The sequence below is a fragment of the Solea solea genome, chromosome 7, assembly GCF_958295425.1.
Source record: "Solea solea chromosome 7, fSolSol10.1, whole genome shotgun sequence".
NCBI classification, from domain to species: Eukaryota; Metazoa; Chordata; class Actinopteri; order Pleuronectiformes; family Soleidae; genus Solea; species Solea solea.
Window position 1 is genome coordinate 21,758,250 of NC_081140.1, and position 23,604 is coordinate 21,781,853.

The 23,604-nt window shown below is 40.7% G+C and overlaps 1 protein-coding gene across 1 annotated transcript in view; it reads right to left on the bottom strand.

Moving 5' to 3' along the window:
- Positions 1-16,981: 16,981 nt before the first annotated feature.
- tyw1 (tRNA-yW synthesizing protein 1 homolog (S. cerevisiae)) overlaps positions 16,982-23,604 on the bottom strand; it is a 50,948-nt gene continuing 44,325 nt past the window's right edge. The window contains exon 16 of the mRNA XM_058633456.1: positions 16,982-18,436. Coding sequence (XP_058489439.1) covers positions 18,215-18,436 — 222 coding nt within the window. The 3' untranslated portion in view covers positions 16,982-18,214. The remainder of the gene's footprint in view (positions 18,437-23,604) is intronic.

Genomic DNA, 23,604 nt, shown 5'->3' on the forward strand with positions numbered 1-23,604 from the left:
CATCTCTCCCCTCTGTTCTCTCTCTCTCTCTTGCTCTTTCACTCTCTCTCTCTCTCTCTCTCTCTCTCTCTCTCACTCTCCAGTGCAAACATTCCTCCACATGTGGAGGCAGAGTCGGGAGCTCATTAGAGAGTCTCGGTGACAGACTCAGCGCTGCCTGCAGCTCTGCTCACAAAACACTCAAGGCGAGGGTAAATGCAAGAGGGGGAGGAGGAGGAGGAGGAGGAGGAGGAGGGGGGAGACAGGGTGAGTCAGAGGGTGAGACAGGGTGTGGACAGACAGCAAAGCCAAAAGGGGCATGGGGGAAACCAGGAAGCAGGAATAACAGATTAAAAGAGAGAGAACAAGAACGCAGTGATGCTGCTAGGTACACGTCCTGCATTCAAATGTGAAAGGACGCAGTAAAGTGAGTCTCAGCGCATCATACCAGCATCATCACATCATGTATCTGTTTATTTATCACACACACTACCTAACCTTAACTACCTAAACCTAACCTTTTTTTTTTTGCCTCATTAGGACCAGGTTTTGGTCTCCATGAGAACTACTGGTCCTGACATGGGTCCGTGTTTATGCCAAAAAAGATTATTATACACACGCACACACACTTTGCTCACTCTTCACGTTGTGCGCCACCTTGTGGAGCATTAGCGCACATTGGAGGCTGTGCAATCTCACATGATGGCGATGTTGAGGATGGGGGGGGGGGGGGGGGGGGGCTTGGTGGCTAAGGTCCCAGCGGGGGGTCCACACTTCACAGTCACGGCTCTGCTGAACCCCCGTCATCAAATCTACCCACGTTCCACCTCCACCTCCACCACCATCATCATCATCATCATCAGATCATTGACTTATAATAAACCTGTCAGGCTGAATATTCTAGATGTTTACATGTTTGTTAAAATGTATCAAAAACTTCATGAAACAAAGATTATGATATTGTTACTGTTGTCTTTGGTGGATCTCATTACGCACGAGGGAAAAGTCAAATGTGTGTGTGTGTGCGTGTGTGTGTGTGTGTGTGTACACATCTACAGCTTCTGACCAAACAACAACAGGTGAGAAACAAACCACCAAAACATCAAAAGGCTCATTCATTTCCCACTGGTTGTGATTATTCACGCTCTTATTTGACCACTTTACCTGTGAGGGCGGTGAGTCTTGTCCGAAGGTGATCGGTCAAATCGATTCCCGCTGTAAAATCCACTCAGAGTCTCTTCAATCAGCCTTCGTCGATCGATCGATCCGGGCTCCCTGTTGTGCTACTGTACTGGTGACTTACTTGCAGGATTACGCCTTTATTTTTGTGGATACAGTGCAGTTGTTTCTTCCCATCGTTAAAAGATGGTGAAAAGTGTCACCGGTTGTTGTTTTTCCTCTTATATGAAGTCTTCTTCTTCCTCCTCTTCTTCCTCTTCCTCCTCCAGCAGCGGCAGAAACAGCGGCGCCTTCACCGAGTTCACTTTTCACCAAACTCCCATTAATCATTTAAAAATATCTCGCTCTATTGTTGCATCCGGTTAAAATGAGCGAAGTCAGAAAAATCCACGGACTGAAGCGCACACACGCTCCCCCCCTCTCTCTCACGCACGCACGCACACACACACTCACACACGTGTGGAGCGTCAAAGATTGACGAGCTCGGCGCGCGCGGTATCGATGGCACGAGACGCTCCAGTCCAGAGCAACGCGCAGGCGAGACGGTGAGCGCTGATTGGCTGCGTCGCTTTAGTCGCTTTGTTGTATCGTTTTCAACGTTTTTTTGCTTCTTCAAGATTTTTAAAGAAATTAATATGTGTCAAGAAAACAACTCTTTCAATATTTCAATCATATTTCTATTTTTATTTTAGCAGGAAGTCACATCGAGATCCCTGGCCAAGGTAGCAGCTGTACACAATCACAACAATGACACAATAATGACATTTACAGCATAACTTCAAAGACAAAGTAACTATACAGCACATTTTCTTTGCTCTTTCAGGAAAACACCAACAGGCATTTGTCTTACTCGGACCGCTGCATTCAGTTAAAGATTGTTACCATTATTCCCACTGAAAACCTACATAAATCAGACCGGTTTGCTCTTACACTGCAGGCGAGTCACTTGGTGTAAAGACAGTGATGAAAAAAAACATGCATTATTTTGCATTTTAAAAGAGGCTTCAATTTAATAAATATTCAACCAGGATACTGAGAAGAATCTTTGCATGTACCTGTTTAAGAGAAATAAGAAGTCGCTGTCACCCTGACCTAAAGAAGAGGCAAAACAAATCACATCACTCTTTTATTGATATTAAAACAGAAACATTGCTCCTTGGCATAAAGAACAGATTGTCCTACTAAGATTTAATAAAGTACTGACATTGTTCCATCTTAACTACATCCCTCAATATGGCCTTAAATTCTAAATTTCCCCTGCAGCATTTTCCCTGGTCTGTGTTGTTATAGATACTAGTAAGAATTCATTTGTCTGTATGTATATATCTGGTAAATGTGGTTTAAAAAAATGACATTTTCTTTTAACATATGTATAATCAGTGTCTCAGCAGCATTTCAGGGACCATATTTTAACAAAGTCTGAAAAAAAAAACACCTTTTAATCACATATTTAATTGGGTCACACACACACACACACACACACACACACACAGTGTGTATCAGTCAAAATACAGACAATAACAAGTCTGATTGGGTTTAATAGCTGTTAAAAGATGTGATGTTGGGGCTCCATGCTCTCTGCACAGCCACTCTCTTTCTCTGTCTTTGTCTAACACGAGTATTGTGCGTTAAATGACAGACGTGTCATTTTCACTGAGGACAAAGAGACCAGAAAAGACCCTGACACCCACACTTTAGTGTCATGGTTTCAATAGTTTTCACCTTTTAAAGCAGATAAAGGACCTCTCGCCCCACACAGTGAACCAGTGTGAGTCATTAGGTAGAAGTCAGTCGATTCTCTATTTCCTCTACTATTTATTCTGAATAAGACATTGTTTTTGGTCCTGGTGTTTGTTGGTTTTGCGTAGAAGTTTGTTTCATTCAATTTTATGATTCTGTGGCTGTAAAACATCTGATTGATTAAAGACAGGGAACTGCAGAGAATCATTACTCACATGATCCACAGAGGGTTCACTTTTTAATAAACTGCAGTCTCTGCACTTTTATCAGTTGTGGGTTTATTGTGTTCCTCATGCAGGGAACACTGTGACACACACACACACACACACACACACACACACACACACATATATATATATCAGATATCCAATCTGTGCTCAGTTCCTACAACACTTCAGCCGTGGAGAGCTTATCACCATGAGATGTGTGTGTGTGTGTTCTCGATGGAATGAGTCACAGTGTCGATGTCCCTGCTGTGGCTTCATCTAACTTTTTCTCAAAGATGAATCTAATGAGTCAATAAGTCTGTAATTAAATTAGAAATCCTTGCTGATGACCAGAGCTGGGTAACATCTTTAACGGTGCTCAGATCCCGGTGTTGGGTGTTAGGGGTTGTCATTGCACAAGCACAACAACGTTGGATGGATAAATGTCCCTGTCCAGAGCAGGAATATAAAGACACAATATTTTTCACTCATTCACTCACATCAATAGATGACTTAAGTTGAGGGGGGTTTTTTGTTTCTAAGTTATTTTAGTCCATGCTTTCATAAAACATGGACTCTTTTTTCCTCATGTGCATAAAGGACTTTAGAGTGGCCTTCAAATACCAGAAAGGATGTCATACATCTTTGTTTGCATTGTTAGCTTCTGCTTTACAATGGAAATCTCACACTCTGGCTGGTTTGTCTGTAGAAACAAAAATGTTGGCCTTCGTCAAACCAGGTCCTTGTCTAAAGTACTTTTTTTTCTACCAAATGATTTTTATTGTTAAAGAAGAACTATGCAGGATTTTTACCCTCATCTAACAGCTTTGGAGTCATTGTGATAGTTGAAAGGCTTGCGGCAGGGAGACTGTCTGTTAGTGGGAAAACAGTCTTGCAAGATCAGGGTTTGTCACTTCCAGGGAAGCTCAGCTTCTCTCTGAGTCAAAGGAGCAGTGGGCGGGCGTGGACGCTGGGTTTCTGCATCGGTGATTGGAGGAACTGTCTGAAAGGCGGAACCAGCATTTGATTGACAGCGTTGCTGAAACATACACGACGTCGGAGCCTTTTCTGCCTCAGTCCTCTGTGGATCTGCTGGTCGTTGTGTGTTATTTGTACATGTACACTGTAAATAAAAACACTATTATAGCATTTCAACTTGACATAATTATCGCGTTCCCTTGTTCTAGTTGTTCGTTTGCAGAATTCATGTATAAATAACTGAGCCTGAAAATGAGCGTCCTCTGTTTCAAAGACCAGCAACCGCCAAGTCACAGGTCTCACAAGACACAAAACGCTTCACAGCGTTACACACACACAGCCTTGCAAGGTACCAGCTATGAGATCAAGGCAGCAATAGCGTTATTTTAGATGTTCATCATGGCAGAGCTGGCGAAAAAGAAGCAGTGAAGCGAGGAAGAGAAAACCACTGTCTGACCGAGCGAGGGGCCAACACACGAGTAGACATAGGACAAGCTTTTTCCACACAACAGTGAGGATACAGAAGTAGACGGTGGTTAACGTGGTATAAATATGTATTCCAAAACTATAAAACTATATACTGCATTTCAAAGGTTGTAGAATTAATTTCAGCCAATAAACAATTCTAAATTTTACAAACTGGAATTTTAGTGAGAGGAAATCTATACTAAATCACTTCAGAGTGATTAGAAATATCTACGGCAATAAAAACACAGATTATGCTTGATTTTGTTGTTAAAACATAATGACTTGCACTGGTTCGTTCCTCACAGTCTTGCAGGAAACACCCCGAACATTTCACACTTCACTGAGCAGTTAATTGTGCTCAGTATCCGTTTCCTCGCACAGTCCAGTGAGTCTGAGAAATGGATTCACACCTCTTCACTCACAGGAGAACATGCAATAAATGAAAGTTCATAAAAACCTATTATTTTTTGTCAAAACAAAAGATCTTTGAAGTTAAAGTGAGGTGAGACAGAGGGACATCGCGTAGTTGTTCATATCCTGATGTCAGTCCCAGCTGACGGAGGTTTAGTTTATGTGTTGATTATACATTCAGATAAAACCATAACAACCCAAGATTACAACAGTGGATTCAGTCAGCAGTTACAGGTCAGAGATTACAGGTGGGAGTGGACATAGAGACAAATAACCATCCACTCTCATACTCACGGTCAGTTTAGAGTGTCCAATTTGCCTATAATCCTTAAATCTGCTTGTTTTTTGGACTGTGGGAGGAAACCGGAGAACCCGGAGAAAACCCACACACACACAGGGACACACACACACACTTTTTTCCCTGAAAAGTTACAACAAATATGTTAGAATAAAAATAAATAGGAGCAAAGGGAGAGCAGGAAGGAATATGAACCAACAGCAAATAACAAAACAAAACAATACCATAAAACAATAAAATAGACAACCAAGAACAGACTAAGCCTCCAAACACAGCACACTTATTTATCAGTGCGTGTGGACTTTATCAATACGGTCATACTCCATATTTATTTTATATCTTCATGTTGAACTTTTACTATTTTATACCAGACTTGAATTTGTAAAACTTTAATATTAATGTTTTATATCTAAATTCTGAGAGCTAAACTCCTTTTTATTCCATTTTTTATCAGGTTTTAGTCAAACATAATAAGCTCTTTGAATGGCATTTGATTTGTTTGAACAGTGCTACATCAGTCAGTCAGTCATCATCTACCGCTTTATCCTCTGCTAGAGGGTCGCGGGGGGTGCTGTGCCAATCTCAGCTACATCGGGCGATAGGCGGGGTACACCCTGGACAGTTCGCCAGTCCATCGCAGGGCCACAGTGCTACATGAATAAAGTAAATAGTTGATTGATTGATTACAACATCTTATTAATAATTATACAGTTTTGTAAATATCAACTGATATATCAGCAAAGGAATTTCTTTTTTACTTTCAAATATTGTTAATAAGAAGAATATTTATGTTTACATCTTTTCTAAGATGTACGCACATGATCTGAACTTGGTTTTCTGGACCATAAGAACAATCTTGCTTACATGTTTTTGTTTTTTCTCTCTCTTTATATAAATCAGTTCAGGATCTGAGTGAGAGTCGTGAGGATTTTTCTTTCCACTTTGAATAAAACCCAGTGGGCTGCTGCCAATCTATACTGCGCCTCAAATACAGAGCTCAGCATGTTTCAGGGAAAGGTTAGACAGAGTCCAGGTGATTCCCTCATGCAGCAGCTTTCTCTCATCAGCTTTTCATCTGGACCAAACGAAGCAGCGTCGCTGTAACACTGTATATTACGGTTTGAGTATTATTGATTAATCACAGCATTTCACAGCCAAATTGGTGAGGAACATTACACAAAAACTTTTTTCTCTCTCTCAATCATCCACATTGAGTTGTGATGGGAAATCACCTGCATGTGATTTCACTCTCAGACCTGAATCCATACGTTCACTCATGGTATATGTTGGGAACAACAGGCAGCAGGAAGAGAGACAAATGAGCTAAAATGACCTTGTTGTTGTTGTTCATCGAGTGGGATTTCAAACATCTTAGGAGAAGTTCCCGTTGTGGAACCCATGACCCACTGTAGAGACTGCATACTGTATCCCATCAGTCTTAAGTGGGATTCCACAGAGGAGCTGGAGAAGGTGTCTGAGAAAAGGTCAAGGACACCTGGACTGTTAAAGTGATGATAAATGGAGGGGTGTCTTTATACTGAGCTTACACATACAATTACACACGTACAATAATGTGCTCTAATTTAAAAAGAGTGTAAAGTCAGAACATCTGAGCTGCTGCTGCTGCTGGACACAGTGGTGTGGTTAGTCAACGTCACACTATTGACACTGCAAATGCAAGGATTTCCCTCAAATCGATTATTAATCCATTTTAGGCTCCTTGGCTGCAGAAGAACTGCAGAAATTGCTGGTTTACACAAAGGCCTGCAGATCTGTCACCTCATTGTTATGCTGGGAAACGACCTCCAGGAGACCGAGGGTCACAGGCTTTTATTGAAAGCTTTGACTCAGTCCATTAGTTATGTCAAGTTATTCCAAAAAATGACTCTCAGGTTCAGTCTCCATCAGTTCCAAAAAAAGAAATAGCTTGCGCTGCGACTTTGAGTGAGACAATTAAAGCTGCTGATGGCAGAGCTCAACCAGGCCAAAATCTTGGCTTCAGCACAGATGGTTAGTATCTCACCAACTGTCGCCCAAATGGCCCCAGTACATCCCAAAATATGAGCTATTTGAAAAGTTAAATTGGCTACTATGATGCCCACTGCACGGTGCAGGTAGTAACCGTATTTAGTGGTAATGACTAACAAATATAGTTAGGGGAAATGTAGTGGAGTAAAAGTAAGTTGCTAAGTAACAAAGTACAGATACATGAATTTTGTAAGTACAGTAATGAAGTATTTGTACTCTGTTACATTACAACACTGTTAATCACTCCGCAACATTAAAAAATAAACAACAACAACGACACACCTGTGTAAGAAAACATGGATGTTTCCACTTTCATGCTCACTGAATAGAAATCACTCACTTTGAGTTGTTTCCAGCGCCACAGCAGATTTTTCAGCGCGCCTGTGTGACGATAATAATCAGCTCACTGTGATTCCGCTCACGGACACACCACGGCCGCTCGCCTGCAAACCTGCCTGTGGTTCATCCATCAATCAAACCCTCTGGGCTCCATAGTGCACAGCAGACCATGGGACATAAAGGTTACAAGGAAATATGGCTTACAACGTTGTGATTTTTTTTCCTGTGGAACAATCCCCTAATTTACCGGGAGAAGTTTCACTTATTAACTTTATGGTTGTCATTGACCCCAAAGGTGCAAGGTGTATATTTGTTTAATCCCATGAATAAATGTGGCACTAAATCTAATTTGATATAAATCATCTGATGCTACTTCAGACACAGTTCACACTATAATGTCGTCTTTATTATTTCAGTGTTTAACAAAACCTTATTGAAATTAGCCAGTTAAAATGATACTTTAACTAACTCATAACCACATTAACTGACTCAGCATCATGTGCATGGCACATTGCCTTGAGTCTTCTCTTGCTATTTGCAGGACTGTCTTTAGGCATGTGGTAGTGGCTCATTTAGTGATATATCTTTCATTTCCATTGCTGCTGCCCTGTATGTTCTTCAAACTGATCACATTGTTTTATGTCAGTCAGTATGTTTACATAAAAGTCCAATTTTAGTCGGACTACGACAATAATTTGGTTTATTTAATGTCAAATAAACATGTTAAAATCAAGCTACTCTTAGTCGGACTAACATACCTGGATGATGTGATTCATAGTCTGATTACTCTTGCACATATCATATCACATCACATATCCCACTCATGAGTTTACATGCACAGTTTAAATCGAAATAAGGCCGTAGTCCGACTAAGACAGGCAATCAGGCATCTTGTCGAGTCCGAGTATATTAAACATATATGTTTAAATGACATGAAGAAAAAACTAAATATTGTCTTCGTCCGATTAAATGCAGACTTTTAACATGCATGTAAACGCACTGTCTGAGTCAGACGTACATTGATTTTCTCAAGTTGTCCGTTTGCTTGTCTTAGTCAGACTATGACCTTAGCTCGATTAAACTGTGCATGTGGGATCACAAGTGTTTCACTACACTCTTTTTTTTTGTTCAAAGTCATGGACTCTTGCGTTTCATAGCCATTTGTAAAAAATAAATAATCTTTGCTGCACTCATTTATAGCCTAAAGCTTTGTATGAGTCGTGTATGAGTTGCTTGAAGCAAAAACCAGTTGATTTATTTCCCGTGTGAATGTGCTTGATTTTTATATCTTTTAACCAGATTGATGATGCGCGCAACTGTGATGCATCACCCTACCATAACCATAACAACTACAGATGTAATCTTTCCATTACTGTAAATACGTCCTCTGTGTGTTGTTATCGAGACTCTAGTGTTTTGGTAGCTGTTGCATTTGAGTCAGAAACGCTGGAATCTGTGTAAACATAAGATATAAGCACATTTGAAGACTCACAAGTCAAATTAAAAACCTGTTAATGCTACATTTTCTGAAAGTGCAGAAGATGTTCTGATTATTGAAGAATACAGAATCTGACTAACAAATCGCATGGATTAAACATCTGGTATTTTGACACTACATTCCCAAATAAGGCTTTGAGCTTTTAAGTGATTACTTAATTGCTAGTGTAAAAATGTTGCGTGAACGGTTCGCCTGTATTCGACAAGCTGTGAGCCGAGCTGAGCCCAAGGAAAGAAAGAAAGAATGATCCAGGAAACACAGCAGGCAATTAGCACATATCTCTCCTAATGGCTGCACACCCCACATGCATCTCAGCACTTATTATTGAGACAGTTCTCCAATGATTCATCACACTGGTGTTTGATTTGCCACCAGTCTGCTGCCAGGCCAGAAGCCATTACAGCATTAGACTGCAAATCCTGCCCAATGCTTTCGCTGGATGACCGTTTGGTTAATTGAGTCAAAGTCAGTCACTCCCCGCCTCACCTGGCTCGCACAGACAGCAGTGGCAGCGCTCAGAGGAAGAGAACAATGCAGCAGCTGAAAGGCTCAGTCCCCATTTCTCATTTTTACTCCAAACCCTTGGCCATTCTCCCGAAGCCCTTTGTCAGCTGTTGTTTTATTGTTATTGTGGACTACAGGCATTATTAAGTTTGTCTGCAGCAAAGCAGAGACGGTAAATGTCTTCAGTGCTTGGGAATACAGGTGGACCAGTTTTTGGTAAACTTATCACTCACTCATCTTCTACCACTTTATCACAGGGTCACATAGAGACAAACAACCCTCTGCTCTCACACTTAATTTAGACTGTCTAATTGATCTAATCTGCATGTTTTTGGACCGTGGGAGGAAACTGGAGAAACCGCCCCCCCCCCAACACACACACACACACAAACAGGGAGAACATGCAAACTCCATGCATCTGACCGGGTCGTGAACCCAGGTCTTCTTGCTGCAAAGGCCAGAATGCTAACCACTACACCACCTACATGACCAATTTTGATACCAGAAATGGCACAAAAAAAAATTTGTTGTGGTTAGCTTCAATGATAATAACTTCAGTAATAAATATCATCATATCAATAAATATCATTTGAACTGGCTCATGAAAAATCTCAGTTTGATTCAGGAAAGGAACTGTGTGTAAAATGTGTCATCATTTATTCCGTAGAGCTGAACCTGGCTCCTGATGTAAATACACAAGGCGTATTCTGGGGTAATGAAAACGAACAATTCATCCAATCAGATGGTTGTACACTCCTAAGAGTGTGGTTTGACTAAACGGCAAAGGTTGAAAAGGAATAAGAGCAAAAACATCTGGGGTCAAATGTCGGTCATGAGCCAGTTGCATTTCTGAGTGATGCACTACAACAAAACCAGAGGAGAAATGTAGTGAAGACACAGGTGTGTTTGTCTGTTGACAGAGTATCATGTGACCACAGCTGAGCTCAGCTGACGGCACAAATGAAACAAGGTTCAGGAGAGAGACGCGTCAAATCAGCCCGGAGCAGAAAATCAAACACAGATCATTACACACTGTTACGTATTCTGAATATGTACTTTTGTTCACGTGTGTAAATGTGTTTCATTTCCTATGCTGCTTGAGTAAATGGAGTGTAAACATCCGCTGCATCCACATTTGTAGACGAATGAGTCCAATGAAATTATAAATGGTCTGAAATTATATGACACATTTTCTAGCACGGACGACCTCTCAACCACTGCTCATTTACACACACACGTTCATATGGAGGTTATAATCCACGTGATGTGGGGAAACTTCATACATGAAAAACCAATACATTTAAATCATACAATTTTAGCTTACGGTTTAAAAAAGACAAAACATGTTTTGTTAAGTGTTAAATGATGTCAGCAGAGTCATTAGACCTTGTCTCCAGAGGTGATGTACACTGTCACTATTTCAAAGAGGCTTTTTTTATGCATAACTGGAATTGGATGTTTAATCTGCATACACGAAGTGTGCCATCGGAACACCGCATGCTGTAAATATACATAATCACGCTCGCAAAGGTCGTAATTAATGTCATTTCAATATAGAAGGTCAAATTTATGTGGCAGATTACAAAACCAACCCTAACAAGTCAGAGTCGTTATCTTTAACATTTAAGTCATCACTGTCATCACTGTCATCACTGCTCAGGCTGATGTTGATGACATCCTGAAAAACACAACCTGAGTTCAACTAAAGCCTGAATCTGGACTCAAGTATGATCAATCATTCTGTGCCGCTGTGATTCCATTATCTTCATTTTTTTTTCTGCATGGGATGCTTTGGTAATAACATGGGCAAAACCTATATTTCAGGCATGGCTTCTATACATAGATGAAAAGAAAATGATCTTAAGGATTTCAATTATCTTTAATTGAATTAAATTGAATTGAATTTTATTTAATTTTATTTAATTCCTTATTATATTTAATCTTTTATTCTTTCAATGTCGTCCATCACATACCATCTCAATTAACAGTGTAATAATGCCCACAAATTTGAGTTGCATTTTCTGTGAAACAGCATTGTTTTCTATCCAATAAATGGGTACTGAAATTAATTTTCTTTTTTTTCAATTAATAAACATGAGGGGGGAATCTTTTTTGTCTGTGCACTCCACTGATGTTGTACTCGCTGTGCAGTGAGGGATGCAGGATTTCCAGCATCAGTTTTGTGTTGCTGTAAGACAATTTGAAATCCAGTTTGAGCTGCAGCCTCAGTGATCAAACTGAGATTAATCTGTATTAATTAGAATTAGTAATTTTTGCACACACACCAATTAGTGATAGTCAATTTGTCCCCTGCATTGAACTCATCCTTATTACACACCAGTAGTGAACACACACAAGCCGGGCACAGGAGCAACACTTATACGTCCTGGGATTGAACCACCAACCTTCCAGTTACGAGCCCAATTCCCTGCCTCTTGACCATGGGCTGCCCACATTGCATTTCAAAGCACACAATCACACTCCAGTGGTACATTTCCTGCTGTCCAGACTTTCAAAAACAAATCTGGCATAGGAAAAAAATCATATTTTTTCTCTGCTGAGAGTGTGTGACAACAATGATGCTGAATTCTTTTCAAAGACTTGGCTCATCAGAAGGTCACTGAGACGACCCTGGTGCTGAGTCACAGATGGACACAGACAGGACGAGATCCAGACCCTGGACATCTGGCAAACACTCACACACACACACACACACAGTGTCCTCACAGTCTACTACACATATGTAGTAAGGACACAAAAATAGCCTTGTATGTTTTTTAATGGACCCCACAAAGCTACACGAACAAGTACACACACCCATTCTTGGGCAGCATTCATAGTGAGGATATTATGTTTTCTACAGTGTTAGAAATCAGTGAATTGGAAGCAGGTGTGCTCCCGCCACAGGTGAGCTGATTGCACGCGGGAGGTAGATGCAGGAGAGAAAAGAAGGAGTCGCAGGTGGAGGCAAGGCGGGGCCCCTTACCCTTACCTTAACGTCACAACTAAATGCCTAACCATAAACTTAAATCTTAACCCTCAAAAAGCTCTTTAAAAAGTTCCTCACAAAATATCCTCACAAAAAAGGTTTGATTACAAATTTGTCCTTGCAGTCTACTACAGACATGTAAACACACACACACACACACTCAGGTTTGCACAGCTATTCCTCTTAGGACACTGCACTTCCATTCATTTGGACAACTTAAACAAAGCCTTAACCATAACCAGTTAATGCATAACGCTAACCTTAACCTAACCACACTTCAATATCCTAAAGTGTCCTTGTTTTTATATCTTAGTGAGGACCGATTATAGACATAAGGCATTAAGTAGTCCTCCTGACTGTTACAATTAAGTGCCAAACCCTAAAACCAGGTAAAAGTTGTGGGGACCAGACAAACGTCCCCATAAAGATATAAAACCATGTACACACACACTTGTATTAACAGTGCATACACACACAGAGGCAGAAAGGAAAGAGGGGACATTCAGTACCAGTCTGAGCTGCTGCTGCTGCTGCTGCTGCTGCTGCTGCTGCAGAACAGACATTGCACATTACATCCAACACATTTAGCAGCCATCTGCAAGAACCATTATCACTTTCACATACCCTAGAGTTTTGGGCACATCATTACCATAACTCGGGCAAGCAGCCACACACTTTTATTAACAGCACATTTATAAATATGCAGATTAACCCGGGGTCTGAGCACTGAGTGGAAGCTAATGGGCAGAGTTACAGCCGTTTAAAGCCTCCAACATAATAACAGCGCCGCGTCACAGCAGCTTGAACAGAACAGTGAGGTGAGGGGAGGAAGTAAGAAAATAAAAGTATCAGCCACTGCATCCATATTGATCAGTGTCATTGCCGTGACAGCAGTGGACACCTTTCGATTTAATGAAAGCCAAACACACTGACCTGCTCAAAGCAAAATGTCAACCTGTGAGGAAGTGCGCTTTACTCTGTTATGTCGTCCTCCAGAGAGATATCAAAGACACTTCAAAATAAATCAATTCATTATTATTTTCTTCTTTTTTTTTTTTTAAATGTCAGAGAAACCCCGTATTTACTTTGTGCTGGGCTTCCAACGGCATTTTAAAGTGAGGGCACAAACCTTTTTGAATGAACTGCAGTAATGGAGTAATCTCTCCATCTGTCATTGTTTGGGCACAGCCAAGTGAGTTTTGTAGGCTTTTTATTTTTGCCCCAATATGATTTATCTAAAAGATTATTGGAAGAGTTTGGGGGAATTAGAGGAAAAAAAAGTTGATATTGAAGGTGATATTGAATATCCTCTTGGTTCTGCTGCAACGCACACTTGCTGTGTTAAAAAACAAACAAACTGTATCCAGAAAATAATGTGATTTTCAGGAACAGTGTGAGGAGCATGAGATATCGTCGCCCTGACCTTGGAGGGATTTTATTCTCGTCCAAACTGATTTATATTTGTGTGTAGTCCGGCGTGCTAATGGCTGCTCTGTAGACTTTCTATGACAAGGTTAAAGAGACACATTTATTGAATGTAATTGAAGCTTTTTCATAACCATAAATGATTTTATCAGATATTTACAACAAGAAAACGGGTGCTGTGAAGTAAAATTGGATTTAAAAAAAACTCCAGTGAACTGGAAAAACCTTAAACTGCTAATCGCTGATAAAAAAAAAACCCAAGTTTGATCAATACATTAAAAGCTCCGGTGAATCCATTCATCATTTACTGTAAATGACCACTTAAGAACCCATTTACCATCCATTTATCATTGACTACAAATGAATGGACTGTAAATGATGAATGGCTTCAGTAGAAATTCAGTGGCGCTTATTAAGTTCATGCGTTTCATGAGCCGGCAATGCAACACTATAAAAGCTCTTAAGTCACAAGATTATGAACGACATGTGTATTCATGTAACATCTCATAATATTCAATCCTTTACGGTGTTTACAATGGAAATCACTCACTGTAGATACTGCATAGACTATTCTATGCTTTATTATATTGTTTCATATGTTTCCATATTCTATATTGCTAAATTCTGTTATTTACGGATAGGATTTTTTTTTAGATACTTTATTAATCCCCTTAGGGAAATTATTCTCTGCATTTTGACCCATCCTAGAATTAAGAGCAGTGGGGGTTGGGTACCTTGCTCAGGGGCACCCCAGCCCTTTCGACCTGGTGGGGACGTGAACCGGTGACCTTCTGGTTACAAGCCAAGTTCCCTTTCCACTTGGCCACAGGCTGCCCAAAAGATTAGCATCACCCTCATTTCAGCAAAAACAAAATGGCATGGGCAATTCTAAAACACCATCACCATCACGTCTTGGCTGCAACTCACTCAAATTGGTGTTTCCGAAAATCTCACATTGACGATGTTCTCAAATGTCCCGTTTGGACCACAAACTAAAGATGACTAAATATTCATTTGATTCCATTGTTAGTTGGAGCAAAGAAACCAGAAACCATTCACATTTATTTAAAACACACTCGGATTAATCATTTATCAAAATAGTTTAGTGCAGTAAGTTCATGTAAAACCAACATAAACACATGGAATTCATTTCATGTTTTCATTCACCTACGCTGTAGAAAATGTGACTGCAATGCAGTTTCACACGGTGTACTGTATACTAACATAATGACTGAGTGGTTGTTTCCTGGTCTGACAATTCTTAAATTGCATTTCCATGTGTAAGATTGCAGACAAGCCACCAGTGAGTGTGTATATAATACATTTCAAAGAATACTCACCTGTGAAACCTGTCACCCAGTTTCCCCAGAGGCCCTGGAGCCATCGAACATCAGCTCCCAGGATTCTGTCACCGTCTCCAGGCAGCTTTTTCTCGTCTTTCATGTATAGCTGGAAATGCTTTTCCTGGGTGTGAATTACCTTTATCGTTGAGACACTTGTTCATTTGTTTTTTGGCAATGAATGATCACCTTCCCTGTCCCGTTTAACGTATAATCAAAGCAGTTTTCTTGCTGAGGAACGAAATATTTCAGCTGAACATCTTTACTGATGTAAAATGCATAATTCTCTGACAGCAAAAATAATGTAACATCCATCTCTGGAAAGTACAATAATAATTATAATCAGAGACTGTGAGGCAGCGTCAACCATCTGAGGTTTAAACTTCAGTTTGTACAGAGGATGCAAGTACTTTATGATTTTTGCCTCTGATTTGCTACAATAAAATCAAGAATTAAAGCTATGGAGTCGTTATTACTCGTGGTTTAATTTTATAGACCGGGAGTGAAGTGTTTTATTGGTTGAAACGTAAAAATAAAATAGTTGCCCTTCTGTGCAGCACAATCTTCCATCAATCCCTCCATTAAGGAGTAAATGTCCGTTTGTTTATGGAACAGAAACTAATTGCTAATCGCTCTAGAGACTTTTACTTACCCCCAAACTAAATAAAGTGTTCAATACATTTGGAGACTTTAGGCTTTTATGTTATAAATTTCTCACTGTGTGAAAAACATTCACAGGACACGTATCCACTGAGGATTAGTGGAGATTGACGGTGTGGTAAAACTACATTAAGGTCATATCATGTCTCTACATGGTCGCGACTCACAGCGTGACACGGTAGCAATAACATCACGACACATTAATTCTGTGATAATCAATACATCTCAAGACGATTATATCTTAACCATACATCACAGTTTAAGATCTGTTATATGTGAAGATGACAAAGTGCCCCCTAAAAAGGTAAAAATGCTGGATGTGATGGAGTCACAGCTCTTCAATGCTGTCTGCCATTAACTCACTACCAACCTCTTCAGTTCCCGGTTAACTTCTATTCACATTAGCCTCATCCCCGAGAGTATCGTGTTTTTACAGTGCAGTCTTCTTGTTATTTCAAATATCAGTATTTGGTCGCGGTGCATCGATAAAGAAGCTACTTTAACATTGTTTCTTTTGAACTTTACCTCTGCTCTCTCAGCCCGGTTCAGTGAGAGTTAGAGTGCTGCTGCTGCTGCTGCTGCTGCTGCTGCTGCTCACCGCTAAGAGCAGCCAGAAAGCTTTGACCACAATTACCATGTCTTCAAATGTCAACTCCCCCACTTTTGTCTCCAGTAAGACAAAGACAAATGCCAAAACTACATTAAGAAATGTTCATTTGTGTTCATGTCTATATTAGGCTGTGAGGACAAATTTTGATTCAAACCTATTTTTGTGAGGACATTTTGGGGGGTGAGGGTTATAATGAGGTTTATGCTTGAGTTAAGGATCATGATTTGGCATTTAGTTGTCATAGTTACGGTTAAGGTAAGGGGATCGGGAATGCATTCTATACAAGTCTGTGTTTGTGTGGGCGTGTGTGAAGTGAATTTCAGGAAAGACGAAGCATTTTATTCCAAACGTATTTATTACAGTGATGCATCCTCGTTCTCTATTAGAGAGGCACTGCAACATCAGACACCTGACAAATCACATCTAAATAAAACCTGGGTTTACATTCAAATACAAGAAATTGATTGATTTTCAAACCTGATTCACTAAAACATCAGTAAAGGCTTTTATTCCGACAGGCTGGACAGGAGGTTTAGGCCGATGTCGCGGTTCGTTAAGTGAAGTTGCTCACATTTTATCCGTGGACGGCGTCTGAACGTGGATCGGAAAGGAAAAGTGTGGGTGTTCTTGAAAGCATTTGGGCATTCACAGCTTAGATTGCTCTGCTGGGTTGTGTCTATTTTATGTTTTGAACTACAAGACTAAAAAAATAGATGCAGTGGATTAGACCTTGTGAGCTTTTTCATCCATCTCTACTTCACCAAAGGTCAAACACAAGTCAAATAAATAGATTTTTGATGTGTAAACGTGTGAAACGTCTCCCACTTTTCATTTAGCTACAGAAAACCTGGCAGCACGAGGGGTGATCATTTCTTTAATCCTGGCTTGGAGCACTGAAACCAAGCAAAGCTAAAAATAATGGTTTGCATGTGCAACAGAGCAACAGTTGTACTTAGAGCAGCAAGAATCTGATGCTGTGAAGAGATGCTCCCAGTGGAGCTGCAGCCTCTGTCCTAATGAGTGGGTGGAAGAGTAAAAGGTGTGTGGGAAAAGAAGTGCGACTCCCACTGACAACACGAGGAGAGGACATGCTGATCATGTCCTGAGCTGCTCAGCACGACTACAAGAAAACCTCAGCACTGGTGAAGCCACAGCCACGTGCAACTGTAACAGTGTACGAGTATAAAGATCAGAGCCGGAGACATTTATAATAAGGACCTCGTCCACAAAGAAGGCAGGGCGGTAGGATATCAAAGATCTATGGGCATATATGAAACAAACAAAACAAAAAGGCTCTTAGAGTCAATACAAAGGGGAATGTCTAGAAAGAAAGTGTGAGGCAATTGATTGGGACAGTTTCTGTTTGATCTTTGCAGAATAAAGAACGGAGCCGCGGAAATTAAAGATCCTTACTGAAGAGAAATGAAAAGAGGGACAAAGAGTTACAGTGTAAAAAAAAAAGTCCTAGTAAACGTGAATAAAAAATATTGAATCTCATTTTTCCCTAATGGTTTTCCCCCACATTAGTCCTTGCTCTGGTTAATCCTACCTCTCCCTCTCTCTCAGCACCCTGAGATGTCTTTGGTTTTGTTGCGTCGTAGGAAGCGCGTTTCGGCGGGGTCGAAACCCTGCTCGCTGGCTCCGAACATAGCCCAGCTGGGAGTCTTGGCTATGTAGTCCAAGGCCGAGAAGCTCCGCTGTCCCCCGCTCTCCTCGTGGGCCTGGACCAACTCCTGGAAACGCTCGTAGTCGATCCACGTCCACCACTCACCATCCACCTTGAACTGAAAGAAGCACGCGGAAGAAGAGATTGTAAAATAAAATTAAAAACTTAGAACTCATCATCATCATAGAAACCAAGAAAAATGAAATATGAAGTAACAACATGAAATTTGATTGGATCATTTAGTAATAATGGGTTTTCCACTGAGTCCATCTCTTGTTTGTTTATAAAAACTATGCAACAGATTTTCATGAAACTTTATGGAGGGATGGGGTTTTGGTTGAGGAAGAATCCATAAAGATTTGGTGCAGCTCTGGTTTAGGGGGTGCAACAACATTTAACTGAGTTTAAATTAGTATTAGTATATTTGTACAAGTGTATAAAAGCTCTAAATCATACACTTGTACAAATCTAGCCTGCCTTCTTGTGCATTAATGTTTATCCAACTGTAAGAAAAATATTTCAAATTTACAGATGTGGTTACAGAGCGTCTCGATCCACATCTGTCACTTGCATTTCCTTTCCACTTCTTTTTCTTAAACAGTTGTGGGTTAACCAACTTCACCTCCTCCCTTCTCTTCATATTGTCTTTTTAATCAATCACTGCTTCTTACTCCTTCACACAAATCACCATCCATCATAGCAAAAAAGAAAAAAAAATGGGGAGGTAAATGGACAGAAGGAGAGCCAGGAGCTGAAAAGTGTGAGGGAGATGTGAATGACCAGAGAGAGAGAGAAAGAGCAGCGTATTTGTGCTCAACAGTGATGGAAAAGCCTCCAACATCATTGTCCTCCTCTAATCTTCCTTGTTTTCCAAAGCAGTGCAGGAGGTGAAGGTCCTGAGCTTTACTTTCCCATCACACACACACACCGTGTTGTCTGCAAACGTAATAAGAACGAAGCAAAGCAGCGAGCGAGGCAACCTTTTCTCTGGAGTTCAACACGGCTGCAGTAAAAAGTTTGATCCTTAAATGACCTTGGACCCAGCTTCTTGATCAGATGTGACCGGATACGAGAAGGCACACACTTTTCACTGGGGATGAATATTGTGCTTTTAGCTCTCAGTGTCCAGCATTTAACAAAGCTCTTACAGATTCACGGCCCGACCACCTAGTGTGTACTGATGCTTTTAAAATCGTCATCCTTATACCAAACAACTGTATTTCACATGAGAGGAGGAAAGAGCAAGTATTGCTTACACAAATGACAGAAAGAAAGTACTCATGAAGGAAAAGGACCAACATTTATTTACCCAGTTGAAGACTTTGCTGCTGCGGCGGCGGCAGCAATGGCATAATGCGTTAAAACATGAGCTGCCTCAGCCATTAGAGAAAAGCTACCCATTGCATTGCTAATGAATCCCAAGTAAGGGGGTGTTTTGGGAGTTAATGTTTCTGGTAATGAGAAGGGGTGATATGTGTTCAGCCATCACCTCCACAAACATCTCAGTCTCCAGGCAACAAAGTGAAGCTGTGCTGTTGTCTGTACTGATGGTGACTTTGCCGAGGATCACTGAGGAAGCCGAGGACAGACTCTTCCCCGAAACCACAGGAGGGGCTTTCATGTTGAGAGCAAATGCCAATGAGCTGTGCACTGCTTTCACACACACACACACACACACACACACACACACACACACACACACACACACACACACACACACACACACACACACACACACACACACACACACACACACACACACACACACACACACACACACACACACACACACACACACACACACACACACACACACACACACACACACACACACACACACACACACACACACACACACACACACACATCTCATGCTCTCATTATGGGATAAAAGTCCAAAATGGAGAAGTTTCTATTAACGGTGTTTATTCTATTAACGATGTTTATTCTTTTGAATTCAGCGATGCACATCTGTGTGTGCAGTCATTACCTTCCCAGTGCTGACTGCTCGGTATTGACCCGATACAGGTGCAAATGACTGGTTTGCATATCAGAAAAAGAAAAATATGAAACCCAAACAGTCAAAAAAAAACTAACTGCTCAGTAATTTAAAAAAGACGGATATATCGGTCTCTGTAAATATTAATATCAAACATTTATTTTTACAGAACGGGATTCCAAAACAAACAAAACAGACGGATGTTCATCTACTTGTAATCGTGAATTAGAGGTGACTGAGGCTGCAATACTTGCCACTTAGAAAACAAAAAAGTTGTTTAAAAAGGAAACTAAAGTTAAACAAAATATAACAAATTCAACCAAAGTAGAACAATGTACTGTATATTCTCTCCTGCGTACAGTCAGAATCAGGAGATTAGCCTGTAACAGCAGCTAATACTTAATAATGCTTCAGAGCAAGAGTAGAGAGCACACATTGATTGACAGCCATGAGCTGCCACCCCCAGTCCTCCCCCTCCTCGACTCTGGCCTTCACTGATTAGTTAGGAGGTCAATTTGTTGAAGGGCACAACTCTGCTCTGCTGCCACGGGCGACAAACTTTAGAAACCATATTAATGTTCACGTCGTGTGCCATCGCACTGAATGGGTTAGTCTACTTGACATGGTGCATTCCATTCTATGGTGTACTAGTTTAGGTGTGTTATCGTCAGGTAAAACAATCATGGCAACTGTGTTCCAGGTCCAGGGTAAAACAAACTCAGCACATCTTAGATCAGGCTCATCTGTTACTTTATCTGTTCTGTTCTGACAGAAAATGTGGTCAGTACTGCACACTTTGTCAAGTAGATGAGTCACAAAAGAAATATTTATTGTTAGTTACAATACAGTAAACATGTTTTTCAGAAAGATCAGAGAGGTTTGCGTCTTAATTGCGTAACTCTGAAGGCATGAAAAAAAGAGCAAGTGTGGTTAGGGATGAAGAGAAGAAAGGGGAGAGATGAAAGAGAGAAAAACGTGGTAGAGAGGGATTAGAAGTAAAGACGCAGGGACAGAGAGGGAGTTGACAATCCATGCAAGGATTGCCGAGATTGAAAAGAAGCTAATGATGATGTGGCAGTGCAGGGAGGATCTATCGCCACACACACACACACACACACGCACGCACGCACGCACGCACACGCACAAACGCTGATAACTTTAGAGGGTTACATCAAACAGTGATATCATCAATCTGGAACTAAGATCTGAGGCGTGTGAAGAATCCATGCACACACGGCTGATGTGCTTTTCCTGTGATGTGTTTCAAACATGCCGTTGCTGCTGTGCAAGTTAACATTAAAGGCTGGAGGACTTTACACTCTGACTCGTCTTCCTGCTAAATCTGCGCAGCCCCAAAATGATGATGCTTAAGACGCGGAACAGAAAAACATCACAGGAACCTAAAAATGCTTTCTGTTGCCAAACTCTGCTGGATTATTGATGACCGCCCAAAGACAGCAGCACGCTGGCACACGCATCTGTTAATATTTACAAAGGGAGGCACTAATCTGGAAGGGAAGAGATTTCATTTTGTTTTCACTTTTTCAGCTCAGTTTGATGTCTTTGTATATATCTGCATTGTAACAGTGACACAACAACGTTTCTGTTTCATCCTAATGCATGAACTCATAACGGTGCCTGAATACAATAGAGATGTTTACGGACTTGAATAAAAAAACTTCTGTGGTTTTGTTTCATTACATTAAAAAGCCAGCGGTAGATAAACAACAACAACAACAACAACAACAACAACAACAACAAACAAGTTGAATGTTCATCAGAGTCTCATCTACAGATTGACGGTTCTCTCGAGTCATGCAAACTCAACACAGAAAGGTCCTTGGTCCAACCAGGATGCGAACCCTGACCTTGTTGCTGTGAGGCAACAATAATAGCCATTGAACCGACATGCGGCCCCATTCAGATATTTTTTCTGGCACTTTTGATTTCACATACACAACAGTCTTCAGCTTCTCATGGTCATCTTTGGTCAAATCTTTGCATCAGACACTCAGAGGAATGAACACACTGTTAGACAAACTGAATTAAGCTCCCACTCTGCACTGCACGCTCTGATCGGCCTCTGATGGCGAGCACTTCTCATCTCTGAGACAGCTACTTACTGAGTTTTATTCAACTTTGCTAATTATAATTCACTTCACTTCCTCCAAATGAGTCAGTATGCAGATGCATTCCTGTTTTGATAAGTGTACATCAATTTTCTTTTGACTATAGAGAGAACAAATGCTGGCACGGTATGCTTTAAACTTCACACTTCTCTTTTTTTTTTCTCCAAGCACCTGAAAAACAAAGCTTTTCAAGCAAAAATGAGTGTGTGAATGACTAAGTGAGTGCCCAGTGTTGTTTATTCTTCTCATGGTTAGTTATGAGGCAGATAGATCCTGCCTCAGAGCATCAAGTGCTGATACTGCAATCTGTGTTACTGAGCACAGGAAGTAGAACGTGTATGTGTGCGTGTGAATGTATATTAAGAAACACTGACAGTTGTGGGCGAGAAGGTGCAAATAAATTGGTCTACGGTGTCTACAGCAGTCACACAAATGGCTACATTTATATTTGTGGAGGTGCGAGAATGATGATCCGGATGATGATGAAGAGAATGGGGTGGGAGTGGAAATCAATTTGATGAAATATTAGCATGTCCAGAAAAGGAATACACAGGGATTATGTAAACAAGTGGCTTTGTAAGACTTTTTTTCCCCCTCAGGAGACAGTGTCTGTAGAGATTGTGTGAAACCGAGTTAATACAAGTGCCCGTGTGTCAGTTTAATCTATATAAACCAGAACTGCATTTTACAGGGAACCCTGTATAACCAGTCATACAAGCTCATGCCATCACGCTCATGATGCCAATGCGTGGAGTGTCATTGATTTTGCAGGTATTCAGTCAAACATGGTCATGGCCTCAAATCATGCCGCGAGTTAAAATCCATGGCTACAAATAGATGTATACATTTTCACCTTAACCCTTTAACACCTAAGTCTCGAAATGTCCATCTGGATCTTTTTTGCTTTAACCCTTTTTTTAACCATGAAAGGGCAAGAAAATGTCTGGTGAGTAAGTGTTTGTGTCCATTTTTCCCCAATCATTTTCAGTATCTGGCAGTTATTTACATTTACTGTAGTTGTACACAAACACCAGATTTTGTAGGTTAAGTTTTTGTCTCAATGTTCAAAAACAGGTCAATGGAAACTTATGTACAGGCATTTTTCCCAACTCTCTCCTCTCTGGAGACGAAGACACTGATTTGCAGGCTTCCTGCAAC